The following is a 27,336-nucleotide window of genomic DNA, read 5'->3' as shown; positions in this document are numbered from 1 at the left end:
CACTTCTCCATGTGCCATGGGGGTCCTCAGTTGAGCGGCTTCGAGGTCTGGAGCCCAACTGCTGAGTGATCACGGGCACCTCCTTGCCTCTCTAGGCCTCCAGTCTCCCTCCATCCATTGGAAGAGTGTGATTTTCAAGTGGAAGACAAGGTGCTGCCCATGTGGGGTCCACTCCCCTTAGGATCAGGGACGCTAGAGAAGCAGGCGGGGTCCAGCTGCAGCCACAGCGCTCCAGGCCTGTCTCTGAGCTCCCATCCAGCTCCATCTCACTAGGGTGCCATGACCTAGCACCCCAAGCCATCCCTGCATCCCTGGGGCAGAGGATGCTGCCAGGAAGAGACCAGGCAGTGGTGGGCGTCAAGAAGAGCTGGGCTTCTCCAGTGAGGGGTACAGCTTGCGCAGGCTGGAGTCCAGGAGGAAATCCACAGACCTGAGCAGAGATGGGGATGGTGAGCGGGGAGCCAGGGGTGCAAGCCAAGGACCAGAGGCAGGGGCCTAGGGCTAGGGAAAAGGAGTCCTGGATGCCTGGTCCAAATGCCATCCAGGTGCAAAAGACCTGCCCTCTTCACCCCACCCCCTGCAGTAACCAATCGCAAAACTTCCTCCTCTTTCCTTAGTGAGAGAAACTGAGGCACAGAGGGCAAAGGGCTTGCTCAGGCCCACAGGGTCGGTTATGTTGCCCTGGAGAATGATTCCTGTGCCCAGTAGCTCAGGGGAAGCCACGAGGAAGACAGATGACACTGTCATCCTAGGGCTGGTGTGTTGGGGTGGTCCCATCATCTCTGGTGCTGAGAGGAGGCAGATGACCCGACCCTGGCCAATCAGAAAAGAGGAACTGGCTCGGAGGCAGGCACCTGGTCCAGGATAGACTAATAGCAGGTTTTCCTTGGGATTTTTTTTTCCCCTGTCTGTCTCTGTTGGGAAGCTTCCCATTTGGCTTGTCAACTTGGTGGGATGAAAACTGGGAGGAAAGTGGTTAAAACCAACATGGGTTGGGATGGGTGGAGTAGGGAGAAGGGCTACAGGGTGGGGATAGCCAGACCCCAATGACATCACTTGAGGGTCTAGATTCAGCCAGGCCTGAAAGCAAGCCAACCTTGATTTTTCAGTTTCGCATAACAGTTCATTCCTATATTACCTAACCTCGCTGGAGCTCGGGCTTCTGTCACCAATACCCCCAAAACGCATGCCCACCACCTGCTTCTGCCAACCTTTGTAACACGCATGGCTCTTCTGGAACTTTTCTTGTCCTGTGTTCCATACCCTCAAGGCACCTTCTTCCTTCATTGCCACAGACGATGCCAAGGGCACAGGCTCTCCTTTATACCTCTACGCCCCACCCCCGCCCCTGGAGGGCCCACCTTGCTATTGTTCTGTGCACAGCGGGTAGGCCCCACTCCTCTGTGGGCCTATTCTCCACCCGCATCAAGTGAATGCAGCTTTCACCTGTCGATGGGGTGGACGATGGCTGGGATGATCAGCAGCCCCAGTGCGGTGGTGGTCCACTTGCGAATGGCCAGAGGCCAGCGGGTCGTGGCGCTCAGGACATAGAGGGAGGCTGCACACACACGGTTGACAGTGAAGCCGGGGATGGCCACAGAAGCCAGAGCCTGCCACACAAAGGTGTCCACCACAGCCACGGTCATCCTGGTGCTGCGGCCTGCTTCAGGGCTTGGCACCTGTGGACATGCGTTTAACACAGCTAGGTTGGAGGCCGAGAACTCTGGAGCAAGAAGCATGAGGCTGGGCCAGGGAAGGGAAAAGCAAGCTGCACTAGTGTGGGGCTCTGGACTGTACTCCGTGCAGGGCGGGGGAAGGACCGTACTAGACACAAGGCTGAGAAGAGACTCTGCTACAGCCAGGCCTGAGGACCATATGCAGGGCTGGTGAGAGGGCCTTTAGCACAAGCAGGATTGGGGTATGGACTAGACCACATATACAGCTGGGGGCGGGGGTGGGGCTTTTAGCACAAGCAGGATTGGGGTATAGACTAGACCACATGTACAGCTGGGGCGGGGGGCTCTAAGCACAAGCAGGATTGGGATATGGACTAGACCACATGTACAGCTGGCTGGGGAGGGGGGAACTCAGCACAACCAGAATTGGGGTATGAACCAGACTACATGCAGGGTGGGGTAGAGATTCTTACCACAAACAGAATTGGGGTATAGACCTGACCACATGCAGGGCTGGGGTGGGCAGGGCTGGCTCTTACCACAAACAAGACTGGGGTGATGGACCAGACCACATGCAGGGCTGAGGGTGGGGTTGTCTCTTGCCACGTTCAAGATGGGTACAGACTACACCAGAGGCAACGTTAGGGGGCATAAAAAATCCCACAAGTGCCGGTGGACCTTACCACCCATACAGCTTGGGATGAAACCGATGGGCAATAGATTGGCCCCCAGGAGGGGCTGGAAGCCAACACTCACCTCTCCTGCCTTCTTGCCCTTGTCCACAGCATCAGCCAGCACATAAGAGCTGGCCACCCCGTAGCTCAGCCACACCACAGCTGCAGGCACCAGAGAGCGAAAAGCCTCGCCCACTTCATTGGCATAGCCTGGCAGGTGGGGAGAGAAACACTTCATTCCCGGGCCAGTGGGGTGCTCCGCAAGGGGGCGCTGGATCTCATCTGGCCTGCTGAGCACCGGCTGGTGACCTTAGGCGCCGTCCTCACCTCTCGGAGCCTGGGCCTCTGGACTTGTAAAATGCCCCTTGGCAGGGTGGGGAGGGGCAGCCCAAGCATAGATTCGCCATTACCATCACTCACTGGCTAGATGTCCTCCCCTCCCTGGCCTGGGTTTTATAAATGATCTGTACTGATGGTGAAACCAGGGGCAGGCCACCTGCCCAAGAGCACCGGTCGGGCACTCACGCTGCCCTTACAATCCCCGCGCCCTCTTTGACCCATTATGCCGAGGAGGAAACTGAGGCTCAGACATAGCCAGGGAGCGGCACTGTTATTGGCTGCAGGCTGGCGACCCAGGAGAGCACAGTAGAACTGCTGCACGGGGCTCCCCGGGCTGTGACCCCTGGGAAGTCCGTCTCCACGTGCGCTGGAACTGCCAACCTTCAGCCCGGTGCCCAGGTGGGACTCTGGGTCACAAGAATCCGCAGCCCGTGCTCAGACGCACCAGGGGTCAGCGCGCTCGCCCTATCCTCAAGGGTCCGGGTTCGAGCCTCCTGCAGGGGATGACTGATGTGCAGAGAGCACGAGCGCATGGCTGAGCCCACGATGTGACCTCGGGCAAGTCCCTGTCTGAGCCCAGTCTCTGGCCCCCGGGCCGAAAGAGAACGACGACCCTCCCGCCCACTCTAGACTACGGGCCAGCATCTACGGCCCCCTTCGACTCCAGGGTCCCACGCTCACCCAGGTACCGCACCCAGGTGTCCCGGTAGAGGTCACGCTCAGCGGCCCGCGGCGGCGGCTCAGGCATGGCACCTACTTCCCGCCGCGGGGCAGGCCACTCGGGCTCCTCTAGCGCGCCGGTCGGTCCCAACTGGAAGTGCCCGAGTGAAGGGCAAGTCGTGCGGCGCCCGCGCGCAGGGAGCGTCTGCAAATTCCCCCGCTCGCCGAAGACCCTCCGCAGGGTTCCAAATTTCGGAAATGGATTTTCGGTTTGCTCAGCGCTCAGGGGGCGGTGCGATCCCTCTGCCCCTCCCAGAACGGACTGTGGTTTGGGGAGTTAAAGAGGACGTCGTCACCCTCCTCCCTGCTTGCCTGGGGCAAAAGTCTCATCTGTAAAGTGGGTCGCGATCACTTGCGCTCCTTGGGATGGTTGCGAGGATTCATTATAAATCGCATTCACTGAGTGTCCTGCGGGCCCGGCGGCCGCTCGCTAAACTGGATTACCTCTGCGGCAGGAAGGCGGTCCTCTTGACCGGGTCACGCCACCGCCAAGGGCGGATCCCCACGGTTCCTGGCTGTTCATTAAACGCGCCGGGAACGGGCCTCTCCCGCCAGGTGGATGCCCGGACTCTGGAGTCCATTCCAGCATCCACCAAGCCCTCGGGTTTAACTGGGGTTGGTCTGGTCCGGCCCTAAACCGAGCCGCTTGGGACAATGCTATGAATGAATGAATGAATGAATGGGTGGGTGGATGGATGCATGGATGAATGAATGAACGGAGGGGGGAGGGGAGCATAGGGGGACACGACTGGACTCCAGGGACTTCCTTGGGAGGTAGTTTACAGTAGGAGGCGCGCCCCTTCGGTGTTGGAATTCAATTTGCCCACCTGTGCAATGGGTGTGGCTACAGAAACGGAAATGTCCCAGAGGCAAAGCACCGGTCATTAGAAACAGGCAAGTCCTGGGTTCCAATCCCAACTGTGCCGCCGATTGACTGAGCCCTTCCCGCGGGTGAAACTTGGTAGCCGGTAAGCCCTGGCTCGGCATTTGAGCCCTTGGCGCAAATCATTTCCCTGAATGTTTGCCTGACCCCTAAGCAGCAAAGAGCGCTGTTGCGAGGTACGCAGTCAGCGCTCGTTAAAAGCTTAGGCGCCCATTAAGAGTTAGCATTTAATATCATCAAATAAAGGTGGGGAAAGTGAAAATGATTGATTCCCCGCGGCGAAGCTTCGGGTTCTGCGTCTCCAAAGTTGTCCCCAGCCCGTGAAAACACTAGCAGTGCCGGCGCGGAATTAGGAGACGGTCCCTAATACCACGTGACCGCTACTCCCCCGCCTCCCACCAGCGCGGCGCGCTTTCGCCCGGACCCTCAGTAGCCGGCTCGCAATGACTATTCTAGAAGAGGGTGGGGCCTCTGCCCTCACCATAAAGACGACCGGGAGCACCTTCAATGCCCTTAGAAAAGATGGCGGAAGACAGCCTACCGACCAGACCAATCCATTAGGGCCAGCACACCAGCTGGGCCAATCAGGAGGAGGCAAGCTGGCCGTTTGGGCCAGCCCACCAGCTGGGCCAATCAGGAGGCAAGCTGGCCGTTAGGGCCAGCCCACTGGCCGGACCAATCAGGAGGCATGCCGGCTATTGGGCCCCCAGAGGGAAGCGCGCTTGTTAGGCGAGCTGCGGAGAGGGTTTGTGCGTGTGCTCCTTGTGTTGGCTGGAAGCTGTTGCTGGGCTCCCGCATGAACTGCTGCGGGAGGGAAGTGGGAGGTGCAGGCATTGAAGTCCATTCTTTGCGCACTGAAGGTTGCTTTATTCATTGGTTAATGTTCCTAACATAACATTGTAAACCGAGGCCGGGATGCCCTCCTGAGGCCTCAACCCCTCTGTTCTGCAGCAGCCCTGCCGAACGAACTAACGTGCCCTCAGCTTTGTCCCCACGCTGGCCAGGGCCTGGGTTTAGGAGGGGCAGGCGCTCTCGGGCTGTAGGCGCCACCCCACCCTCCACCCTGACCTGGTGTCCATATGCTGGACACGGTTTGGGTGAAGTGAGTGCCCTGGTTGCCCACAGGGGGGGGGCCCCGAGTGTCCGCACCGTCCATCCCTGCTTGGAGGCCCTGCAGACAGAGGAACTAGGTGCCCCCCACCCCCGGCCCCGGCCCCGTCAGACGCAGGCCCAGCCATTGGCCTCGTGCAGGACCAGCCTCCCTACGTGGCCCATCCAGGAGGTTCTCTCCACTCAAGCCTGCCTATCCCTTGCAACAGGGCCAGCCACCCCAGGAGACCCAAACTGGGAAGTGCCCTGTGTGTGTGCTATTGTCTTGTTCCTGTGTGTCATTTCTGTCTAGGGTGCTCAGAAGGAGGGCTTCTAGAGGAGAGGGAAATGGAAGGTTCAGGGGTACACTGGCACCCCAGCCTCCCTGGCTTCTCCCTAGGCTGGGACTCCTGTGCCCTGTAATTTCCCCTGACCCCTGTTTGCATGGTGGACAGTGGCTCGCTGCCCCGGGAAGCCCTGAGTGAACAGCAATGAATCATGAAGGAGTCAGCCAGGGGTGGCTGGCATCCTTGGGGTGACAGAGGGAGCCTGTTCATCTGCCCCTGAGTGGGAAGATCAATGTGGACTCGGGCCACCTCCCCCAACCTGAGAAAAACCAGAGCTATCCTGGCCTCGGTGCTGGGAAGGCTCTGAGCCCAACCATAATTCTAGCAACTGGCTAACGAGCTACTCATTAAGATCTAGAATTACACGTTCATGTAGGAACAAGCTCCTCCCTGCAGCTGGCTCCCCTTAAATGTTAGGTTGCAGTTTCTCCCCTATCTTTGTTTCCCTGCTATCACCCCAAGGTCCCCCCCACTCCCTGCCGTAGCTGTCATGGGGTGGGTGAAGTTGGCACAACTTAGGAGACCGTTTGGTCCTGTCGTCATGCTGCCCAACCCCTGGGATGGCTGGACCATTTGGGCAGCAAGGAGAGCCACTCCAGCCACTGTCCCTCTCCCTGATTCTGACATGAAAGCTCCCCACATCCAGCCTGATGCCTTTCCTCCATCCCACTGTCTGAGCTGCAGGGTGCTAGTAAAAATGACTGCTGCCAGGGTTGGAAATCGACTGGGAGACACAGTGGGGGGCCAGGCCTGGGGTGGGATGGAGGTGTTACATCGGGGTGATTGCCCCCAGCTGTTGCATCTTCTCTTCGGAGGCTTTGTCTGGAAGCAGGACCTCCACCGTGAAACTGACCTTCTTGGCATGAATGAAGCTGTAGGTGTTGTCAAAGCGCAGGACATCTGGGGGGAGGCAGAAGAGCAGACTATCAGACAGTTCTCAGGAAGGGCTGGGGGGGGTGGCGGGGGCAGCGGTTGTTGTTCCTGTTGACTGAGCAGGGCAGTGCGATACTAACGTGGCTAAAGGAAGCCTAAGCTATGGCCCTCGTGGAGCTGGGCTGATGGTGTTCCCACGCAGCAAAAAACAAAATATGTCATGTGTCATACTGACATGGGAGAGAGATAATGATGTCTGTAGCCATCGTACAGATCCTGTACACTGAAATCCTATGGAAAGCTTCCTAGGGGAACTGGAACTGGCCCTTGAAAAGAGGGAGCAGAATTAGCAACAGCAGCAGGAACAAAAATAGTCATAATAGCTGTTTGTGTGCCTCAGCTCGGGGAATCTGTGAGCTTACTCCAAACCACAGCCAACCAAGCTGTCTTGGAAGAAGTGCAGAGCAAGGATGGCAAGACTTCGTCTCCTGCATGTTGGACATGTTATGCCCAGGCCTTCGAGGAGGACATCATGCGTAGTGATGTAGAGGGGCAGTGAAAAAGAAGACCCTCGAGATGGATTGACCACCGCGGCTGCAACAATGAACTCAAACGTAACAATTGTGTGGATGGCGCAGGACCAGCAATGTTTTGATCTGTTGTACAGGAAGCCGCTATGCGTAGGAACAGGCTCCATAGCATCTATCAACAGCTCACAATCACCCCAGGAATGATGGGGTTATATACAATTTTAAAGGTGGCTAGGCAGCCCTGTGTCACACAGTAAGGAAGTATAATGACCAAGAATGTCAGATTCTGCTCCCCCCAGTCCCCACGACTTCCTTTGTCCTGCCAGCCTCCCACTCAAAGCCAACACCGATAAGTCATAACACTGACCAGGCAGGGCAGAATTGCCCCAGAAGGTTTTTGAGGCTGTAAGCTTTTACAGTTTAGACGGCCTCACCTTTCTCCCTTGGCCAAGGTTCAGTCATTTCAATTAGCAGCTGAGTGCTTTACCCACTGCACCACCAGGTGATTTTTCTGCCCTCTAACCTTGGTAGCATAGTAGTTAAGCATTGGACCGCTAACTGCAAGGTTAACCATTCAAAACCACCACCCGTTCCTTGGGAGAAAGACAAGGCTTTCTACTCCCGTGAAGAGTTATATAATCTCACAAAGCAACCAAATCAATGTGAAGGGGCGTGGACATAGTGGAGACCCCAAACCTACCTTTAAGATAATTGGACAGTCCCTTTCAGAAGGACCACACAGAAGGGATGATAAATCCAGAGTGCAGTATAGCACTGATGAACCAAATAACTATCCTCTAGGTCTTCAATATTTCCTCCCCTTACTATTATGGTTTTGTTTGTTTTACCTCATTAATCATGTTAGACTTTCGTATGTTCATTTGTATAGTTAAGATCATTTGATACATGAAAGCTAAGAAAGATAACCCTTTAGAAACAGTAACAGGAGTAACGGTTCCCTGAGGATACAGGAATGGGGGGTGGGGTGGGGGTGGAGAGAACAGCTGATTGCACTGATGACTGTATAACCTCACTCCACGTGAGCAAAAGACAGAATTGTACGTAAATTGATATATTGGTTGGTATAAGATACAGCAAAAAATAAATAAGGGTTCCTGGTGGTGAGGGCAGGGAAGGGAGGGGACAAAGGGGAGCTGATATCGAGTTCAAAAAGAAAGAAAATGTTTTGAAACTGGCTGTGGTAGCAACTGTCCAATACTGACTGATGTGATTGAACTATGGAATGTTATATCTGTAAGAGCTCCCAATAAAATGATTGAAAAAAAAAAAAGCGTGACAGTTTCAGAAACCCACAGGGGCAGTTCTACCCTGTCCTAATGGGTTGCTGTGAGTCAGAATCAACTCCGTGACAGGAAGTTTGATATAAGCCCTGAAAAACCCAGTCCTGGGCAGTGTCTGATAAAAGGTAAAAGGTGCGAGGCTGTTTGAACCAGCACTTTATCCCCCAGAGAGAGAAGTGGACAAGGGTGCTCAGTGCAGGCCCATTGGGAATAACTGCAGCAGGGCAGTTTGTAAGTAGTCTGTGACACACGTAAGTACATTTATCTGTGCATCGAGCCCTGGCTTTGGCTGCCTGACTAACTCCACCCCAAGCACTCCCATGGTGCTATCCGGTGTTTGTCTTAAAGGGAAAGTTCTCCTTAATTCCTGATACGTTGTACAATTTTGAAATGTCTCCAAACGTGCACTACGTGGCACACAGTTACTAGGGTGGCAGTACCTTTTAAGGGCACAGGAAGAGATCTGATGGGGTCACAGACAACACCTCTTAGCAGGGGTTTCTTCCCCAGAGAGAAAACCAAATCTTAGCAACGGGACAGACTGTCTTGAATTCGAAGTGGTTTTTTGAGCAGTTGTTCCATTTCAGTCAAACACCTCTTCAAGAGAAGGGGGGGTGACAACAAAACACAAGCTCCACCCCTTCCCCATTTCCCAGCAAAACAAAACAAACTGGTTGATCCTGAGAGTTAGCCCTCCCTCTTCCTCATCCCTGAATAAAACATCATTTTAGAGCGAGGGTACACATTCCACGCGCCCTTCCTTCGTGGTGCAAAGTGAGTCCCTGTTAGTCACCTCTCTGCAGGACCAATGGGTGCAAGGCAGGGTCCTCTAGCGAGGGAAGCCTCATCTGCCCAGATATCAGAGACTCAGCCAAGAGTTGGCCTCGCTGGACACGAGGTCTCTGAGCTTCTTCGACCAAGCACCAAGCTGGAGGTGACTCTGTCTTGGATACATCACCCTTCAAAAGAAGGCCCAGACTTACGCCCGGGCACGGGCTGAAGGCAGCACAATCGCTCTGGCTCAAGTTTGTCCCAGTTGCGCTGGGACACTTGTCACGTCCTCCAGGACTTTCCAGGCCCTACAGATCCTTCAATTGCAGGCTTCTTAGTGTTGGGGGGGGCGTAACTGAGACCTGATGGTTTTGCATTGGGCTACAATCCCGAAGGTCAGTTCAACACTGCCAGCCACTCGGAGGGAGAAAGGCAGCACTGTAAGCAGTCACAGTCTCAGACACTGAGAAAGGGCAGCTCTCCCCTGTCCTGTGGGGTCTCTGAGAGTCGGCATCGATCCGATGGCAGTGAGGGACCTGCTTGAAAGGCTGATGAAACAGTGGCAGATCCCTGGGGCCCACCGTGGACCCGCAGGGGAAGTGCACCAATCCGAAGAAGAGCATCCGAAACAAAAGAAAACTGTTTCCTTCTAAGCGTATGTGTTGTTTTGGGGGTTTTTTGTTTTTGACTATTTGCGGATTATGTTGGTTGGTCACATGATCGTGGATCTCGTTTCGAACAGTAAAGGTGACATCAGAAAGGACTTGTTATGAAAGAGGAGTGTGTGGTCTGAGAGCCACTGCTGAGGGAAGGGGTGGGGGTGGGGTCTCTGGGGTCCTACAGACCTCAGACTCGGAGCCTCTGCTCTCGTCCACTTTCAGGAGGAAGAAAGCAAACTCTGATTAAATAGTCAGAGATGCCTTTTCAAAGAGCCTCTTTCCATTCCCAGGGTGGTCCACGCTTAGCAGCCCTCAATACATTGAGGGAAAACAATTGATATTTAATATCCGCCCCCCCTCGCAGTAAGTTAGTGTCCAAGGATCCCTGGTGGCGTAGAGGGTTTTGTGTGGAGCCCCTAAACATAAGGTCAGCAGTTCGAACCCACGAGCTGTTGCTCAGGAAGAAGAGGAGGCTTCCTGCTCCCATAAAGGTTCACAGCCTGGGAAACCCATAGGGGCAGTGCTGCTCAGCTCTAGAGGGTCTGAGTCCGAATCGACTGGATGGCGGTGGGTCGGGGTTTGGTTTTCGTTCAGGACCGGAGGCCTGGGGCTGGGGGCTCATGTGCTCTGACAGTTGGGAATGTCATTTCCCCACGGGGCTGGTTATGTTCTACTCTATGGGGCAGACTAGTTCCCCACGGCGCTGCCCTCTGCCAGACGTACTGTTGCTAACGCGGAGTTCGCCCTGGGCTTGGGTTAAGGAAGCCAGACTCATCGTCTTTCTACCTGGGAAGGGTGAGTGGCTGCAGGGGCTCCTCCAGGGGCCGAGAAGCAAGCTGATCAGGGCCCTGCAGGCAGACCAAGGTTCCTGTTGGGAATGTAGCCAAGAGGAGCTGAACGGAACTGAGGATTTGCAAACGAAAGCCGCCTGGTTAAGTGAGAGTGAGGGCAGTGCCCGACAACACGGAGGAGGTGGTGTGATGAAGGACAAAATGCTCCTCCACAAATCAAGAGCTGAACCTGACCATCTCCAAGCCTGGGCTTCTAGCATTCTCTAGTGTCTCCTTTGTGAGGAAACACACCCCTCCTCTATCTAGACTCCAGCTTCCCCTCCCATGAAAGACAAAATCCAGGTTTCTATTAGCCAGTGCACTGTGCTCCGGGGGTGGCAGAGTCCGGGCTGGTGCGAGGCTTTTCTGGCGGAAGCACACAGTATGCCCCCCGGGTACAGGTCTCGCAGCAGAGCCAGCCACTCACTAACAAGGGCATTCTCCATCCCTGAAGAGTCATGCTCTAGCACCAAGCAGCTGTCAGGAGGGGGCAGGAGAGACTGAAGGTTGCCAGGGATATGGGAGGAGAGGCAGGAGCTGAGGTGGGTGAGGTGTAGACAGACAGAGCTGAGGCATCTATGGGGCCAGTTCACATCTCTTGGTGCTGTCGCCATGGAAATGGGGCCCTGGCTTCTCCACCGCCCAGCACTGTCTCAGGGACAGGCCCCCACCCACTCCTGTTTCCCACCCTTCCCCCTCCCCACTTTGCCCTGCTAGTAATGGTGACGACAGTGTATTGAGTGCTTCCTACATGCTACGCCTCATGCTAGGTGCTACACACCGGATCACATGGCCTCATTGCCCTCCATCTGCAGGTTAGTGCAGCTGGAGGGGGCCCTTGTCTAAAAATCTCAGTGATTTTCGGCACATGGCCCCTTGGCTCTGATCCAACCCAAACTCACTGCTGTCGAGCCCATTCTGAACCCAAGGGAGCTTCCAAAAGTTGGTCCCCAAAATGGCACGATCTTTTCATTCCATTCTTGCGTGAACTTTTGGCTGCCCTCTTGTAACGTGACCGTAGGGGACAGAGCAGAGCTGCCCCCACAGATCTCCAGGACTGCCATCTACGCTGGCAGGGGCTCTGGGGGGCTCCGTGTTGGGTGCGAGGCATGAGCTCAGCCATTCAAACCCGCCAGCCGCTCCCACAATTTCCCAATCTCGGGACCCCAGCAGAGGGCAGTTCTGCCGTAGCCTGTGGGGTCTCTGTGAGTCAGAACGGCAGTGAATTTAGTTTGGGGTTTTATCCTTATAGGAGGAGATGGCCACGTCCTTGCCCAGCAGAGTGGCTGGCCGGCTCCAGCCACTTGAACTACTTCCTGGGCCCTGATAGAGGGCAAACTGAACAACCGGATGGGCAGGGGAGAGCGGGTGTTTGTGAGTGGTTTCTGCTTGTCAGTGGCGGTTGTGAACTGTTTTCTATTTCTAGGGATAGCGTGAAAAAATGAAGGCCCCTCCCAATAAGCTTTCTCCTACCCCAGAGTGACCACTGTTGGAATCAGCAGAGCTCTCCCAGAATTCTTTTCCGTGGCTATATGCTTGCTGATTGTTGTCGTTTGTTTTTTACCAAAGTGAATACATCCATGCCTATGAATGCCATGTCTATGAATCATGCCTTGTTTACCGGTTCTCAGACATCTTACATGCCAATTACTTGCATTGACAGGCATGTGGTGCTCCACTGTGTGGACCATGATATATTTGACAAGACCTTTATTGTGGTCCTTTGGTTTTTGCTATGGGAGCCTGGGTGGTGAAGTGGTTACACCTTGGGCTGTGATCGCATGGTCAGCAGTTCGAAACCACCAGAAGCTCCTCGGGAGAAAGATTGGGCTTTCTACTCCTGAACACAGTTACAGTCTCGGAAACCCACAGGGGGGTCACTATGAGTCGATGGCAGCAAGTTTGGTTTGGGTTTTTAGTTTACTGCCAGTTTCCCGAGCTGCTAGAAATATCTCGTCCCCATGTGTTGGGGGCACTTGTACAAATGTTCCTGTAGATGGCTGAGCCAAAGGGAATTACAAAAGACATTGCAAAGTCATTAAGGCTGCATATTTTTCCACATATGTAGTGGGTTATTCATTGGGCTGCTAGCTAAAAGGTAAACTGTTCAAACCCACCAGCCGCTCTGAGAGAAAGAGGAGGCTTTCTCCTCCTATAAAAACGTCTAGCCTCAGAAAGCCGTAGGAGTTCAACTCTGTCTGTCCTAACTGTCGCGATGAACCAAAATCGACTGGATGGCACTGAGCTTGGGTTGTTTCAGGTTTGGGGGTCTTTTGGTGTTTGTTTTGTTTTGTTTTTTGCCATTCTTCCTTTTCTGGTATAAATTGCCTGTTCATTCATGTCCTATCTGCTCATTTTGTGGCCTCTGCGGGGTTGAGACACACTCAGGCGGAGCTTTGGGCCACTTGGCTCACCAACACCACCCACCCAGTCTTGCCTCTTTGGCTTCTGGAAAAGTTACTACCTCAAGAAATGTCTAGCCACAGACACAGACCCTGTCTGACCTGGGGCAGAGGGCAGGCATTGTGGGTCCCTGTGACTGGCCCAGACCTGGGAGCCCTGGATCAGAACCCTGCCCTGCTGAAAACCAGTCTCACTTCAAGCCCATGTCCTCTCCCCTCTGTGTGCCAGGAGAGGGGTGAACTGGCCGAACGCACTTGCAGCTCTCACGGCCTTGGAGGAGGGGCCTCTAAGGCAGGGTTAGGGTAGGGAGCCCAAGGTACTCACAGATGCCCGGATCACTGCAGGTGAGAGTCCCGTCCTCGGGCACCATGTGGGCGTTGCAGCGCTGATTGGCCAGCACCTCTGTCATCTCGCCCGCCCGCTGCCGCTCCCCCATCTTGGTCTTCAGGAAGATCCCGAAGCCGATGTCGGCCCCATCTGATGCAAACTGCCACCTGCAGGGTTTGTCCAGCAGTCATTGAAACACAGTCCTTCTGCGTGTGGCCTGGCTGGGGTCCTGGCAGCAGGCCTTCTCCCACCCCAGGCCACCCTGGGCGCCTACAGATGTGAGGCTCGGGTGTCCTGGAAGGCGCGGCCTACCTGAGGACACAGCCGGGGAAGAGGATCTCATACTCCACTTGGTGGGAGGAGCCGCGGGCGATCTGCACGCTGTGTTCGTATTGCTGCTTCACCTGGTCTCGCACGTAGTACTTCTTGGGGATGTCACCCCCGAAGTTGATCTAGAACCAGGGCGGGGAGTGAGCGGCAACATGGGGCTGAGCCTCGCGTCCTGTTCACCTCCAGCCCCTGGCAGGCCCATACCTTGGATTTGCACTTGGGGTTCCCGTCAGGGTCAGTCATGGTGCCCCCATACTCCACAGGCAGCTGGTCAGGACTGATGTGTTTCAGTAAAACTTCTTTCCAGTTTGCTAGCAGGAGAGGGAAAGAGGAAGAAAGATATGTCCGCCACCAGGCAATCTCTCTCTCTCTCTCTCTCTCTCTCTCTCTCTCTGCAGGAGGGATGGGCTGCACACATAACATAGTACTGTAGAGGGAGCCCTTGCCAGAGGACAGGAAGTTGGAGTCCCACATCACTGTCCTCCCTGCCTCTGACCAGCAGTGTGACCCACGGGTGTGAATTTCTTTGGTCCAGAAATCAGTTCCTTCTGAACCTCGCTAAGAAGAGAACCCGGTCCCTCCTGCCTTGCAGGAGTATGGGAATGAAGGAAACCAGGTTCTTGAGAGGCTTTGTAAACAGTGAAGTGCCCCGCGGGTATGGGAGTGTAGTCTCACACCCAGGGAGGTGATACACGAACACTTGAGGTGCCAGCAGGAGACAGACAGGCATTCCGCCTAGACGGCCTGGTGGTGGGCTGGCAGGTCCTGTGTCTTGCTTTCCATGTGAGGCCACACAGGGCTCTCTCGGCCATCCCTGTGGCACATACCCTCTCACGTGGCTGCCCCTGGCTTTTCCCCCAGCCTCCTTCACTTCCGCTTCTGTTGTTCTGGGCAGTCAGTGGCCAGAGATTTCACTTGTTATTTTTCTAAGCAAGGTGCTTCCTAACCAGGAAAGTCTGACTCCAGGGTCCAAATTACGAAACAAACCCCCGCCAAGTGCGGTCTTTTGATATGGGGACTATTTAGACTCTGTATGAGCAGCTGCCGCAGCCCAGTGCTCCCTGTCCGGCACGCTGGCTGGGAACCAACAGTGTCAATGCAGGGTTTCATGCCTTCAGATGGCCGTGACCACGCAACACACGCCTGGGAACACGGGGTCTTGTGGTCTGGCTGGGGTGGTGGAAGCTGTGCCCTGAAGCTCCAGGGGCCACCTCAAAAGTGAATTTCCTCCCTCCTCTGTTGCAGATTCTGCACCTTCTCAGCCCAAGTCAGGATCGGTGAAAAGAGTGTGGGTGGGAGAACAGACGGAACCTTCTACACAGTTCTGCTGCCAGGAAACCAGCCCGTCTCATGCCCGTGGTGGGTGGTAGCAGCAGAAAAACCACAAATCATAAGCCTTTTGCTCTTATTTTTACTTTCTTCCTCCGACTCAGCCGGAGAGGTGAGGGGCGGTCAAGCGTCTTCCCATCCTACAGGAAGTGTCACGGAGGCACCAAGAAGCAGAACTTGCTGTCAGGGCTCGGCCTTGAACCCCAAAGTCTAAGACCTTCCACCCGCTTCACTCTCCACACCAGTGGCTTCCTGCCCATATTCAGGATAAGAGAGCACGTTTTTCAGCCTTCCTGTTCAGAAACCAGGGGGAAAGACGGGGCTTCCCACTCCCAGAAAGAGCCGCAGTCTCGGAAACCCACAGGGGCAGGTGGACCCTGTCCTGGAGGGTCACCAAGAGTCAGAACCAACTCCACGGCTGTGAGTTTGGGTTCAGAGACCATCAGATGGTCTAGTACCTACTTCCAAGTTCAAGTCCGGATGGTGTGAAGCCTTCTGTGAGCCGGTCTCCTTCTCCAGCCCTTCCTCCCAGCACACTTCATGCCTGCTCCACGCACACTGGACTCCTTGCTGCCTGGGGTTGACTGGACTCCTGAGCATCCTCCTGGCTGGGTTTTCAATCACACTGTCCCCGTGGCCTGATGTTCGCCGTTTCCTGCACGCTCAGGCGGTTGGCCTGCTTCTCTGCCAACCTCTTTAATCCCTTCTCAGGCTCCCTGGTGGGTTCCTAATTCCTGGCCTGCTCTTGAGCTCAGGTTGTCCTCAGGGTTCCATCGTTAGTCTCCGTTCTTCCGTGAGGAAGATGCCTCTCCTCCTCCTCAGGGTCTGACCTACGGCCTAGACTTGAGGGTGGCCAGAGCTCCAGAGTGGAGTTCTCTCCAGAGCATCAGGATCCAGTCTTCCCAACCTCTGCCCATCTCACGGACTCAAGTCCGACTTGGGAAGCTTCTGCTTCCGGGTGAACAGAATCCGTGTTGGACGAAGGGATCACCATCAGCTCGGTCCTGTCAGACACCAGGAGTCCTTTTAGCTTCCTCGGGCACCCCTACTCCCCACATCCAATCAATGGGGTTCTGCTGGTTTCACCCGGATGTCCTCGGTCCACCCTCAACTCTCTGGCCCACTGTCCCTGCCCTGGTTCACTGAGCAATGGCCATCGTATGCAAACAGGCCCCGTGGCCCCGTGGATCTGTTCTTCACAATCCTGCGGATACAATCTCTCGATTTAAAAATCCTATGTTTAGAACGCATCTCTGGTCCCCAGGGGCAAGTGTACTCATGTCTCAGCTTCCGGGCAGGGTGCCCTGGATTCTCGGTGGCCCGGATCTTGGTCTTTGTCCAGCTCATCTCTTGATATAGTCTGCCTCCCATCCCCCAAACCCTGCCTAGGCCATGCTTGCTCAGTGCTGTTCGTGCTGCCTTGCTCCATCTGGCGGGATGCTTTTCCATTCTGCAGTCGACAGCTCAGGTACCGCTTCCTCCCTACACGTGCCCTGCTCCTCGGTGCTCCCATGCGTTTTGCGGCCCCTTCTTTCATATCTCCCATGTCACACTGTCCCATCTGACTGTATCCCTTCCTCCAGAGGCTTCAAGAGACTCTCATGCATCTTTCCTGCCTCAGCGCTTAGCAGACCCTGGTTCATCAGAGGTGCTTGTTCAATGGAGCCACTCCTAGTTGCCCCCACGGGAAAGCAAGCTCTGGTCCTAGGACTCCCGTGGCACCTTCTCTTCCCTCTCCTTGTCCCCTTCCGGTTGGTATCAGAGCTTCCTCTAGGCAGGCCTTCTGACCCTTGTTATAACTGAGCTTTTGAGGTCAAAGACTAGGGTTTCCTGCATCTTTGACTCTACCGTGATGAGCCCCATGCTTTTTTTTAGGCCAGCAGTCGGCAAACTTTTGAGCCAGAAGAGCCAATCCTGTCCCTTCCAACAATTTCAAAATTATTCGAGAGCCCAAAAATATGTTTTTACAAACCAATGAAATCACCATTATCTGAAGAAGAGCCTTTAAAAATGTTCACTTTTGCCTCAGAGCCACATGGACGTACCGGGAGAGCCGTGTAGGGCCGGTGAGCTGCAGTATGCTGCCCCGCTGTTCAAGCGCGGCTGAGAGAGTCCCCGAGCAAGCCAACATGACAGGAAGGCCCTGGCTCTGTCCCAGATGTCCCGGGTCCCAGACCAGCCGAAGGGCCCTTCACCCTGATTGCTATGGCCACAGCTCTACAGCCAGCCCGGGTTCAAGGCCACTCACCTCCCAGGACCATGATCTTCCTGCGCGTGTCCTCGCTCAGGAAAGGTTTGATGAGGTTATAGGCCACAGGAAACAGCTTGGGGGCTGGAACAGAGAACAGGAGATGAAGCAAGGAGCAACATGCCCCTCTCTACGGTGTTGGTCCAGTGTCACTCCACATGTCCCCCAGGGCTGTGGACCCTGGACAGCCGGACTCTGAGGCCCAGCATGACTCTTACCTTCCCATCTCCCTGGCTGTGCACCCAAAGGGGGCTATAGTTTGCTGCCTAGGGCTTGATTCCAACCCATCGCGACTCAGTGTGTGCACAGTAGAACTGCTAGTAGCCAAACGCTTAACTGTCTGCGCCACCCAGGAACTCCTTCAGAGGAGCCAGGAAACCTAGCAAAGCTTTGTGAGTTGGGAGGTGGACAGAGGCACCCAGGGTCAGCCATCTCAACATGCCCTCTGGCGCCCGGAGCTTCCCCTCTTCTTAATCTGGCCCGCTGGCATTTCGGCCCTCTTACCTTTCACAACAAAAAGACGCTTCAGCGTTTCAGGATAATTTTCCTCAAACATGCAGAGGAACTGGGGAAACAAAACAGGGATGGCAGCAGCCTCAGACCCCTGCCTCCTCTAGGCCAGAACTTGCCCCTACCGCTTCACCAACTCGCCCTCCCCTCGCCACTGGTGGACACCTGACAGCCACCTTACCTCTCCGTAGGCTTCCACGGCTGGCTTCCAGAGATGCTTGAGGCCAAGCCCCTCACAGTCATAAATCATCGTGATGGTCTCTACCTTCTTCCCCACCTGCAGGGGGTGGCGGAGCAGTCTTGTCTGGCCATTCCACAGCAGAAGCCCCCCCACCGCCCCCAGCGAGTCCACTGTGGCTCCACAGGACAGTGTAGAGCCGCCACACAGGGTCTCCGAGACTGTCGGTCTTTTCCGACCGTCGTCCCATCCGTTCCCTGTGGAGCAGCGGTGGGCTCGAGGGGCCAACCACTCAACCACTGCACCGCCAAGGCTCCTAAGACGCCAGGGCAAATGCCGACGGCACCACAAACTGGAAGGACTGGGTCTAAGAGGGGCCAGATGTCGGGTTTTCCAGACTGAGATGATCTGGCATTGTGGCTTGGCCAGTCGCTCTTCCTGAATCTCCCTGTTCTCAGTCAGATCTGGATGGTTCTAGACGACATCTGAGGCCTCTTCTGCCGTCTGAGCGGGGGACATCTGCTTCTGAACCGCCAAGCCCTCTGGGGACAGCACGGTGAGGCACTCAGTCCTGGGGTCTTGTGAGCCGCTTCACTCGCAGGCACTGACCAGTTCTGTCCAACCCAAGTCCAGAAGAGCTGGTCTGGACCAGCCCCCAGACAAGTGCTGGGGAAAAAGCTAATGCCCTGAGCTGACCATAAAGCCAAGCGTATTCCATTTCAAGGACTGTCCTCATTCTGAGAGAGTCTGACATTCCTATGGTTTGGGGTGTGGACTGTGGCAACCATAGCTAGTACTCTGGTTAAAGGCCTCACTTGGCAAAATAAAAGATTAGCAACAGTAACTAGTTCAGTGCCTAAAAATTGAAGCGTCGCTGGTCTATGAAGTTCTAACGTCTGGGTCTCGCCGCCAACCCACCCACCTACTGCCATCAAGTTGATTTCAACTCACAGCGACGCTGTATAGGGTGTCCGGGGCTGTACATCTTTACGGGAGCAGACAGCCCAGCTTCCTCCCATACTAAAGCTGTGCTCCAATTCCTGTGCCGTGTCCCGTTCCTGCTTGAATGCCTCCACCGATGGTTAACTCAACTTTTTAACCACAGTCATCCACTCACCTTGGCTGTTTGCCGGACACACTCCTGCAGCAGCAGCTCACAGTCCCGCATCTTTGTCCTGAGCAGGTCCTGTTTGGTGGCTGAGAACAACAGCCCCTTGGCATCCAGAGGCCCAATGATATCGTACCAGACAGGGCAGCCGTCCAGGTCGTAGCCACACATGCCCCCTGCCAGATACTGTTGGATCACCTGGGCAAAGACACAGAGGAGGGGCTTGGGCTGCTGTCCCAGGGCATCTGTCCCATCCTTGTGCCACAAGGCCAGGCTCTGGGCTCTTCAGCTTCTCCCCTGAGGGACAATGAAGACCCAGACTGGCAACCGGCAGGGCTCATGGCACAATCCCACGCCTCCCCTGAAGGGCCCCGGTGAACAGACCCAGCGACACCCTGGGCCTAGTCAACCTCAAATGAGCCCAGGGCAGGACAATGAGTGTGTGCTCACCTCTGGGGGCTGCCACTTGATGATGTTGTCAATGTCCTTTTGCTTCCGGAACTCCACATGCTGCAAACATGCAGTCGGGGATTTAAAAAGTGAGGTGGGAGGGGGACCCTTCATAGGTAGTGAGCACTGGGTGACACCACACAAGCAGACTACAGGTGGGTCCTGAGACAGCAGGGATGGAAAAGGAATGACTGCAGAAGGCCTTTGACAGGAAAGGATGCTAGAACCCTTCACTGGCCCATACCTCCGCACGCTGCTTCTGGGAGATGGCTGTTACTCTGCACCAGAGGCCAAGGCCATGGGGGTGGGCTAATACTCGGGTCTGTTGCACAAACTGCAGACTGAAATTGGGGTGAGCAAAAGAGGTCCAAGCAAGGGGAGGGACTGAGCCAATGGGGGAATGCCGAGTCAGGTGACCCTCACCTTCCGGAGCATGGCCTCTGACTTCTGCAGGTCAAAGCTTCTTGCTGTAAGAGGGAAACACGGTTGGGGTGAAGCCAGGTCCCCGTACAGGCAGAAGCTAATGTGGGGTGGCCCTTCAACAAGGGCATCTACAGAACCACAGCTCTTGGGCTTATGGGGACAGCAGGTCACATTTGGGAGCAATGAAAGGCAACACTGTGACTTCAGGGTCAGAAGAGTTTGATCCCGGTGGATGCAATCAGGTGAAAGGTCTTATCTCCTTCAGGGAAAGTGCACCCTGGTCCCTTATCAATGGGCCTTCCCCTTACATGGGCAAAGCTTATCTCCATCCAGCCCTAAGAGTTTGACCCACAGCTCAAAGATGAACCTAGCTCCCCATCATCTGAGGGCAGCTGGACAAACATCCGAGGGTGATAGAGGGGTTGCTGTCATCTTTGTCCTGCTCTCAGAGAACCCGTGCATACTCTAAAATAGGGCTCCTCAAACTACGGCCCCGCGGGCCACATGCGGCCCGCCCAGGGCATTTATCCGGCCCGCCCAGTGTTTTTGCCCCGTTTGTTTTTTTACTTCTTATGTGCAATGTGCATAGGAATTTGTTCATAGTTTTTTTTCAACCACAGTCCAGCCCTCCAATGGGTAGGAGGGACAGTAAACTGGCCCCCTATTTAATACGTTTGAGGACCCCTGCTCTAACAGCTAGGTTGGCAAACTTATCTGGCCTATTGCCCCCTTTTCAGGGAAAAAAAACAAACAAAACCACTCAACACTCTACCACCCAGCAATTAAAAACATGTACTATATCCCATAATCCAAGATAAAGTGTAGGTATCTGCTTTTGCAGCCCTCGTGGATCATTCAGGGAGAAAGAAGAGGTTTTCCGCTCCCATGAAGATTTACAGCCTCAGAAATCCACAGGGACAGTTCTCTTCGACCCTAAAGGCTCATCCTCAAGAGCTCTCCATCCACACCGTGGCAAGGAGTTTGGATTGTCCTAGTGCCTCCCTCACGTTGGGAACACAAAGACCCCTCCTCCCAGAGTCCCCAGAGGGTTGGGGAATGAAAAGCCACCTGGGCCAACCTTCTATTTTGTGGGCTTGAACAGAAAGACCTCCTCGCTGCCTCCCCCACCACCACCCCCCATCCCCCGCCCACCAGGCTACCTGCTCCCAAATAATCCTAGCTGCCCATCTTCCCTCCGTTCTCACTGGGATGTTGAGTTAGGAGACACGCCAAGAAGGTCATCTGACCACCTTTCCAATCCTGGCACATGTTGCCGGGCTGCCCACCCCTCACCAGTCCCCACAACTTGCTTCCAAGTCCACCCAAACCATGTCTTGGTGGATGTGTGGAGCAAGCCCGGCACCAGGTGTTGTCTGCCTGGCTTTTCTGGCAGCTCGTCACACCCTTAACTCAGGTAGAGCTTACAGTTAACTGAAACCCCCAAATCCTTTTCACCTGTGCTGCTGCTAAGCCTCCAGGAGCCCATAAATGGAGAGGAGCTTTTCTGGACCTTAAATCTATCCCTCTCAAATTTCATCTTGTTAAGTCCGCTTCCTCTCACCTTGTAAGACCTCCTGAGATCCAGATCCTGACCAGCATTGCCCTGTGACCTATGAGCCGCCCCTCCCGGCTGAGAGTCCTCGGTAGAGCTGATCGGCATCTAGATCTGCTGACACCTGGGAACCTGGGCCAGCCAAGCTGCCCTCTGGACTGTCCCAGGTCCCTTAATCAGTGCTCTCTGGGCGTGGCCGGGGCACATTCCCTAACTCTGTCCATCTCGCGTCCCAGGAGACCTGATCCAATGCCACACATGTCACCAGCGCTAGACACATGGGCAGGACCAACATGTCTTCCCTCTTAGGAAGTTCTCCCGACGACCCACCCCTCCATCTGCCATCGTGGCAGCATGGGCCAGGTTTTAGAACCACATCACCGAGGTGTGCCTCTTAGCTCTTCCACCTTGTCTCTGACCTTGGTCAAGATACTGGCCACCTCTGTGTGAATGATCGAAGATGCTAAAAAAAAACCTCAGACAATGCCGGGAACATCTTCTCAGGAGGAGAGAGCCCACAGGGATGGACCATGAGTGGGGTGCTCTGGAGATGTGGGTTCTTGCATAGGCACAAAGCCACCCCGTGGGGAGGAGAGCCATTATCTTCCCAGGGAGCAGGATTGGAGGTGAACTGTGAGCCCTTTATCTGGGGAGGACTCTTCAGTTAATCCTTATCTGCCCTGGTCCAACATCCAGGGTCTCCCGACCTGCTCCTGGATTAAGTACCCCACCAGGTGCCTTCCCAGACTGCTGAGTCAGGCAGCCCGAGGGTGGCTGGGGGGCTCAGAAGAGAATCCTCAGGCATCCTAGGTTCCTGCTTGGCCATTTGTGGTCCTAGAAAATGAGGATTGCCCTTCTCCAGGAGGGTCTCCGGGAAATGATGGTGGAAGGAAAAGGGGTTAGGACAAAGGGCTGGTTTGATGGTGAGTTCTTGCCATCTGAATCCTCCTTCCTGGGGTGACCAGAGCCCGGCCCCAGTCGAGGGAAGTAGGTGGAGGGGGGGGACTTCTGTGACTGCTCCGGGCCTGGCAGCCATCATGGAGAAAGGAGGGGGCGAGGGGATGGGCACCTGCCCTCGCAGCACTCTGCTGCCCCGCAGCTTGCAAGCATGTCCTTTCGAATCAAAGCAGGAAACAGAAAGGGTTTCTTAAAAAAAAAAAAATGATGCTGAAAACCCTAATTAAAATTCACAGTGAGGTCTGAGCAGGCAGAGCCCAGGCCTGAGTGGCTGCCCAGGAAATGTGTGGCCCAAATGAGACGGCCTCCCAGAATTCTAAGAGGCAGAGCTGCTTCAGGGGGCCAGGTGCCTGCCTGGGAGCCTGGAATCCCTGTGTCTGCCCTCATTCTGCTCCGGTGCGGCTTCAGGTAAGCCTCCCGGCCCCTCCGGGCCCCTGGCCAGTGAGAATGAAAGCACTTTCAATATCCTGGTGAGAGGGTGGGCTGTGTCTAGGTGTCCTACCTAAAGTGCCTCGCACAGAGGATTCTGCCTGTAGAACAGGCAGAAATGTCCCTGTGAGTTTCCGAGCCGCTGGCGGTGCCAAACTGCTGGCTTGGCGGTGAGCAGCCCCCGACGCAACCCACTCCGCCACCAGGGCTCCTCGGCTAAACCACCAGCATCAGGTAAAGTGAGAGGCCATCCATCCTAGGGGGGACCAGCATTCAGAGCTTCAGGCTGGCCTCATCCTAGAGCAGTGGTTCTCAACCTTCCTAATGCCACGACCCTTTCATATAGTTCCTCAACTGGTGGTGACCTGGTGGTGACCCCCAACCATAAAACTATTTTTGTTGCTACTTCATACCTGTCAGCTTGCTACTGTTATGAATCGGGCCACCCCTGTGAAAGGGTCGTTCAACCCCCAAAGGGGTTGCGACCCCGCAGGTTGAGAACCGCTGTCCTAGATAGAAGCGAGCTCCCTGGCTGCTCACAGCTATCTGGGACTCCATCCCTCCAGCTCACAGGGACTCTAGGTGAGTTGATCTTGCAGCTGGCCCTTTAAGGCCACAGTCTTCCCATTCTCTCCACCCACCCCTCCTAGTTACTGCCCTTTAGCAAAGGCTGGGCACTTTCCTGCAGCCCTGGACTGATGCCCTCTGTGGGCAGGCTGGGGGGGCGGGGCTAGAAACTTTTAGGGGTGGGGGGAGAACAAGTGGCCTTTTCCAGGAAGCCGTTAGGCCCCACACAGCTCTCTGGGCTGCACCTGCTCACAGTGTTTCTCGTTTGGGCTGCAGTTCCTTACGAAGGTGGGGGCCCAAGGAGAGAGCGAGGGAGAAGAGGAAAAGTGACCTCTTTCCTTGCCCCTGACCCCTCCCTCCAGTCCCTGGACCTGTCCCAAGGCTCTTTAGGGGTGTGTGTGTGTGTGTGTGTGTGTGTGTGTGTGTGTGTGTGTGTTTATAAATGTAAATACTGAATGTTTGGGGCATGATTCTGTAACCATATGATCCTCTCGATGGGGTGGTCACTGACTTTCATTAAACTTTATGTCACAAGAAGCTAAGAGAATGTCACAGGACTTGAATGACAAGAAAGGACCGGGAAGGTTCCAGAAAGTTGGGAGACAGTTACCCAAATGCTCGGAAAAAGGTGTAAACTTCATTTCACATGCAGAGCCGTGTCATGCCACGTCTTGCAATATGGCCACCCTGTCTGGTCCTGTCCTCCCAGAGCTCCACCCTGGCACAGGGAGCCCCAGCGAGGCCAGAGCAAAGCTGGAACTAGGCTTGTGGTGCCTGGCCAGGGCAGGAGGGATATCTTCTCCATCTGGGTCAGGCTGAGCTCCCTGGCTCCTGGTGCACACGCCCTCCTTCAAGCTGCCCAAACTGGCACTGGTAGCCAAGGGCCTGCCATCCCAACAGGGCACAGAGGACTTGGGATTCAGCTGTGCCTCCAACTTCCCACACGGCCTTTCTCACTTCCCTGTTCCTCAAGTCTATATTGGAAGAATGGGACTTGTCAAGGAGTGGGGGGTGGGGGGAGCACCTGGGGTTTAGTCTTTCTACTCGCTGTGAGACATGGGGTGCATCACTTCACCCCTCTGAACCTCAGGGGACTGAGGTCATGCCGTTGCCACAGGTCCTTCTGGCTGCAAAGGCTGAGCACTCCCGAGTCTCAGATGACCGAAGACAGGGTTTCCAGAGGGTGCCATTCTGTTACCAGAACAAGGCCCGGCCCCGCCCCGCTGTCCCTCTTCCCTTACCTCGGAGCCAGCGCAGGAGGAAGTAGTCATCAGGATTCGGCAAGGTGGGCAGCACATCCTGGACATTCTCCCGAAACTGTGAGGAGAGGCAGCTGAGTGAATGGCAGGCCCTACCCTGACCACCCTCTTCGACATGGCAGACACTGGCAGAGCACTGGTGCTGTGGGGGACACCCGGCCGGTGCCCAGTGGTGGGGGGAAGGAGGGTAGAGAGTTAGACCCTGGCCTGGCCTTAGGGCACTTCTGCACCCTGGGCTGGGGGTGACAGCAGACGCTCTAGAACATGCCGCAGAAAAGGTTACCTTTTGCTTAGGCATCACTGTGTGGCCAGCACTGATTCTGGTGCAGTGCCTTGGTCACTGCTCACTCAGAGTCCCTAGAGTATTACTGTTCCCATTTTACAGATGAGCTCAGAGAGGCTGAGTCACTTGCCAAGGTCAAATAGCCCCCAGTTGGCAGAACTGGGTGGCAAAGCCAAATCTGTCTGCGCCCAGGGCACAGTCTTTCCATCCTTGTCCACTTTGTAAAGGAGTGGCAGAGAGGCTTGGATTTGGCCTGGAGTCAGGAAGAGGAGGAACTGACTGCAGGGGCAACAGGGAGGATGATCCCGGTGAAAGGAAGAGCCACAAAGATGGAGTAGCTCCAAGAGTGACCAAACAAGGGACAGGACCTTGGCCCCAGGGATGGCCCACCCATTTCCACACCACTCACTACTCTGAGGCCAGCAGGCCCCACGTGCTTCCCTCCTCCCCCACCCCCGCCAACTCAGAGCCACTCATTTCCCTTGGTCACTGACCCCACGGATCAGCCCCAGAAGGGACCGATGAGGATTGCCTCGTGCCTAGGTCAGCCAGGGATCAGGTCATCCCAACAGTTCCCAGCACCCCAGGAAAACTGTTCATGTGGTCCCAGCATGAGGCCACCCCTCACAAGGATCCTGCCCAGCCTTGTGTGCAGTCTAATCACCACCTAATCCCTGCTCTGCCTTCGAAGGTCAGCCCTAAACTCAAGCCTCCTTCTCCAGCCCCCCTGGGGACAGGCCCAGACTGAGACACAGGAGGAAGCCCCTAGGTCCTTCTGCCAGGACAGGGGTCAGCTGCCACACACCCCCTCCTTCCCAGTGAGGAAAACGACGTGGCTTGGGAGCCTCGGCTGGGAGGGCCAGCCCTCAGAGTGTCCACAAACAGTGGACCTGGGTTCCTCGGTGCCTACTTAAGGAGCATCGCCCCCCTCCCCCCCCCAGGGCCCGGGCTGCCTCGCCCCAACCCCATGAGTCACGGAGCTCCAAACTTCAGAGGCGGAAGGGCACCCTCCGCATCAGCTGCTCCCACCTAGCATTTCATCGGGGTCACACAGACCCACTGAATGCTCAAGGTCACAAGGCGACTTGGGGCTGGTGCAGGGGCTAGGAGCTGTCGGGCACCTTCCAGCAGTTGCCGGGGCTCCCACTGGAGGAAAACCTCCCGGAAATGGGAGGAAACCAGGAGCCGTGCCCCTGCCACCCCGGGCCCAGCTGCCAGCGCCAGGATGAATGTTGCCTTTGTGCCCACAGAGGCTCCGGAGCAACCGCTTCTTCCCAGGTGGCATCGCCAAGTGTTCTCTCCCAGGGCCGGCGAAGGGATGGTGAAACTTCCCTGCCCCGAGCCGGCAGGAGGAGCCGGGAGGAAGGGGCGAGGCCGGCAGGTGCCCGCCGGCTCCGCACCCACCGGGGCACCCACCTTGGCCAGGGCCTCCTCCTGCTTGGGGCTCAGGTCGCCGACTCTGCCGCTCATCGTGGCTCCCGCTCGGCTCGGGCGCGGCGGTTGCGACAGCTGATGGAGCAGGGACGCGTTCTCCGCCGCCCGAGTCCAGTCCCAGCCTTTTGCCCCTGCCTCCGGGCCCGCGGCCAAGCCACGCCTCTTAAAGGACCCGGGGGCGGGGCGCCCCGCCTCCTCGCGAGCCGACACTAGGTGGGTGAAGTTGGGGGAGGCGGAGGCCCGCGCGGCGTGGTGCGGAGAGCGGCCAATCTGGGTTCTAGGCCCGAATCCAACGCGCGCCTCCCCTTACCCCCGGCAACGGTCTGTGTGCTTCTGTAAGCCTCAGTTTCTCCAATGAAGAGATTGGACTAGATGCTAATGAGCCCTTCCTATGATTAGGTCCCAAAGGGCAGAGCCCCCGCTTCTAACCTCTGGCTAACTGTGGCCTTGGCTGTTGCTCCCGGTGACCCTTGCCCTTCTTTTGTCCTAGCCATCGATTTCCTGAGTTTATCATCACTGCTGTGGTCACTGGGGCCCCGAGGTGTTCAGTGTGGACAGCCAGGGGCAGGTAAGGTGGTGAGCAGGGTGCCAGGCTGAGGACACAGAGGAGACAGTCTCCACCCCACCCCCACCCCCGGTCCTGTCCGGCTACCGGGTGCACACCTGGGCCCCATGGAAGAGAAGACCTAGGTTTGAATCTGAAAGCCCCCATTTGCTCAGGGGAGGCTCCAGTCTGCGACTTAATCCGTCAGCTAAGCCCGGTGACAAGCCACGCTCCTTCATGGGGGCACCAGTGGAGCACACACCATTGGACACACTCACTCGGTGCTGAGCCGGGCACCCTCACCTCCGGAACT

At 55.9% G+C, this 27,336-nt stretch overlaps 2 protein-coding genes across 4 annotated transcripts; both read right to left on the bottom strand.

Moving 5' to 3' along the window:
• Positions 1-264: 264 nt before the first annotated feature.
• MTFP1 (mitochondrial fission process 1) lies at positions 265-3,776 on the bottom strand. Of its 2 annotated transcripts, XM_004716722.2 has the most exons (4): positions 3,371-3,768; positions 2,433-2,560; positions 1,447-1,679; positions 265-430 (listed from the first exon to the last, which is right to left on the bottom strand). In XM_004716722.2, exons 1-4 carry the CDS (start codon positions 3,435-3,437, stop codon positions 358-360), a joined length of 501 nt encoding a protein of 166 aa, XP_004716779.1. In that variant the 5' UTR covers positions 3,438-3,768; the 3' UTR covers positions 265-357. The 2 variants fall into 2 exon arrangements, with proteins under 2 accessions (XP_004716779.1, XP_045145560.1); XM_045289625.1 differs by lacking the exons at positions 265-430; positions 1,447-1,679 and adding an exon at positions 1,688-2,300 and having other exon boundaries at positions 3,371-3,776.
• Positions 3,777-5,490: 1,714 nt separating this feature from the next.
• On the bottom strand, positions 5,491-26,593 carry SEC14L2 (SEC14 like lipid binding 2). 2 transcript variants are annotated; one of them, XM_004716723.3, is made up of 12 exons: positions 26,462-26,593; positions 24,745-24,820; positions 19,999-20,042; positions 19,576-19,635; positions 19,135-19,323; positions 18,021-18,116; positions 17,834-17,894; positions 17,330-17,413; positions 13,957-14,063; positions 13,735-13,874; positions 13,420-13,589; positions 5,491-6,628 (listed from the first exon to the last, which is right to left on the bottom strand). In XM_004716723.3, the coding sequence occupies exons 1-12, from the start codon at positions 26,513-26,515 to the stop codon at positions 6,498-6,500; spliced, it is 1,212 nt and encodes a 403-aa protein (XP_004716780.1). In that variant the 5' UTR covers positions 26,516-26,593; the 3' UTR covers positions 5,491-6,497. The 2 variants fall into 2 exon arrangements, with proteins under 2 accessions (XP_004716780.1, XP_045145542.1); XM_045289607.1 differs by lacking the exon at positions 26,462-26,593 and adding an exon at positions 25,046-25,064.
• Positions 26,594-27,336: the final 743 nt, after the last annotated feature.

The sequence above is a fragment of the Echinops telfairi genome, unplaced genomic scaffold (assembly GCF_000313985.2).
Source record: "Echinops telfairi isolate 266 unplaced genomic scaffold, ASM31398v2 ScPeMD7_29;HRSCAF=101, whole genome shotgun sequence".
Classification (NCBI taxonomy): domain Eukaryota; kingdom Metazoa; phylum Chordata; class Mammalia; order Afrosoricida; family Tenrecidae; genus Echinops; species Echinops telfairi.
The sequence above is the reverse complement of the archived record's forward strand: the minus strand, read 5'-3'. Positions and strand labels throughout refer to the sequence as shown.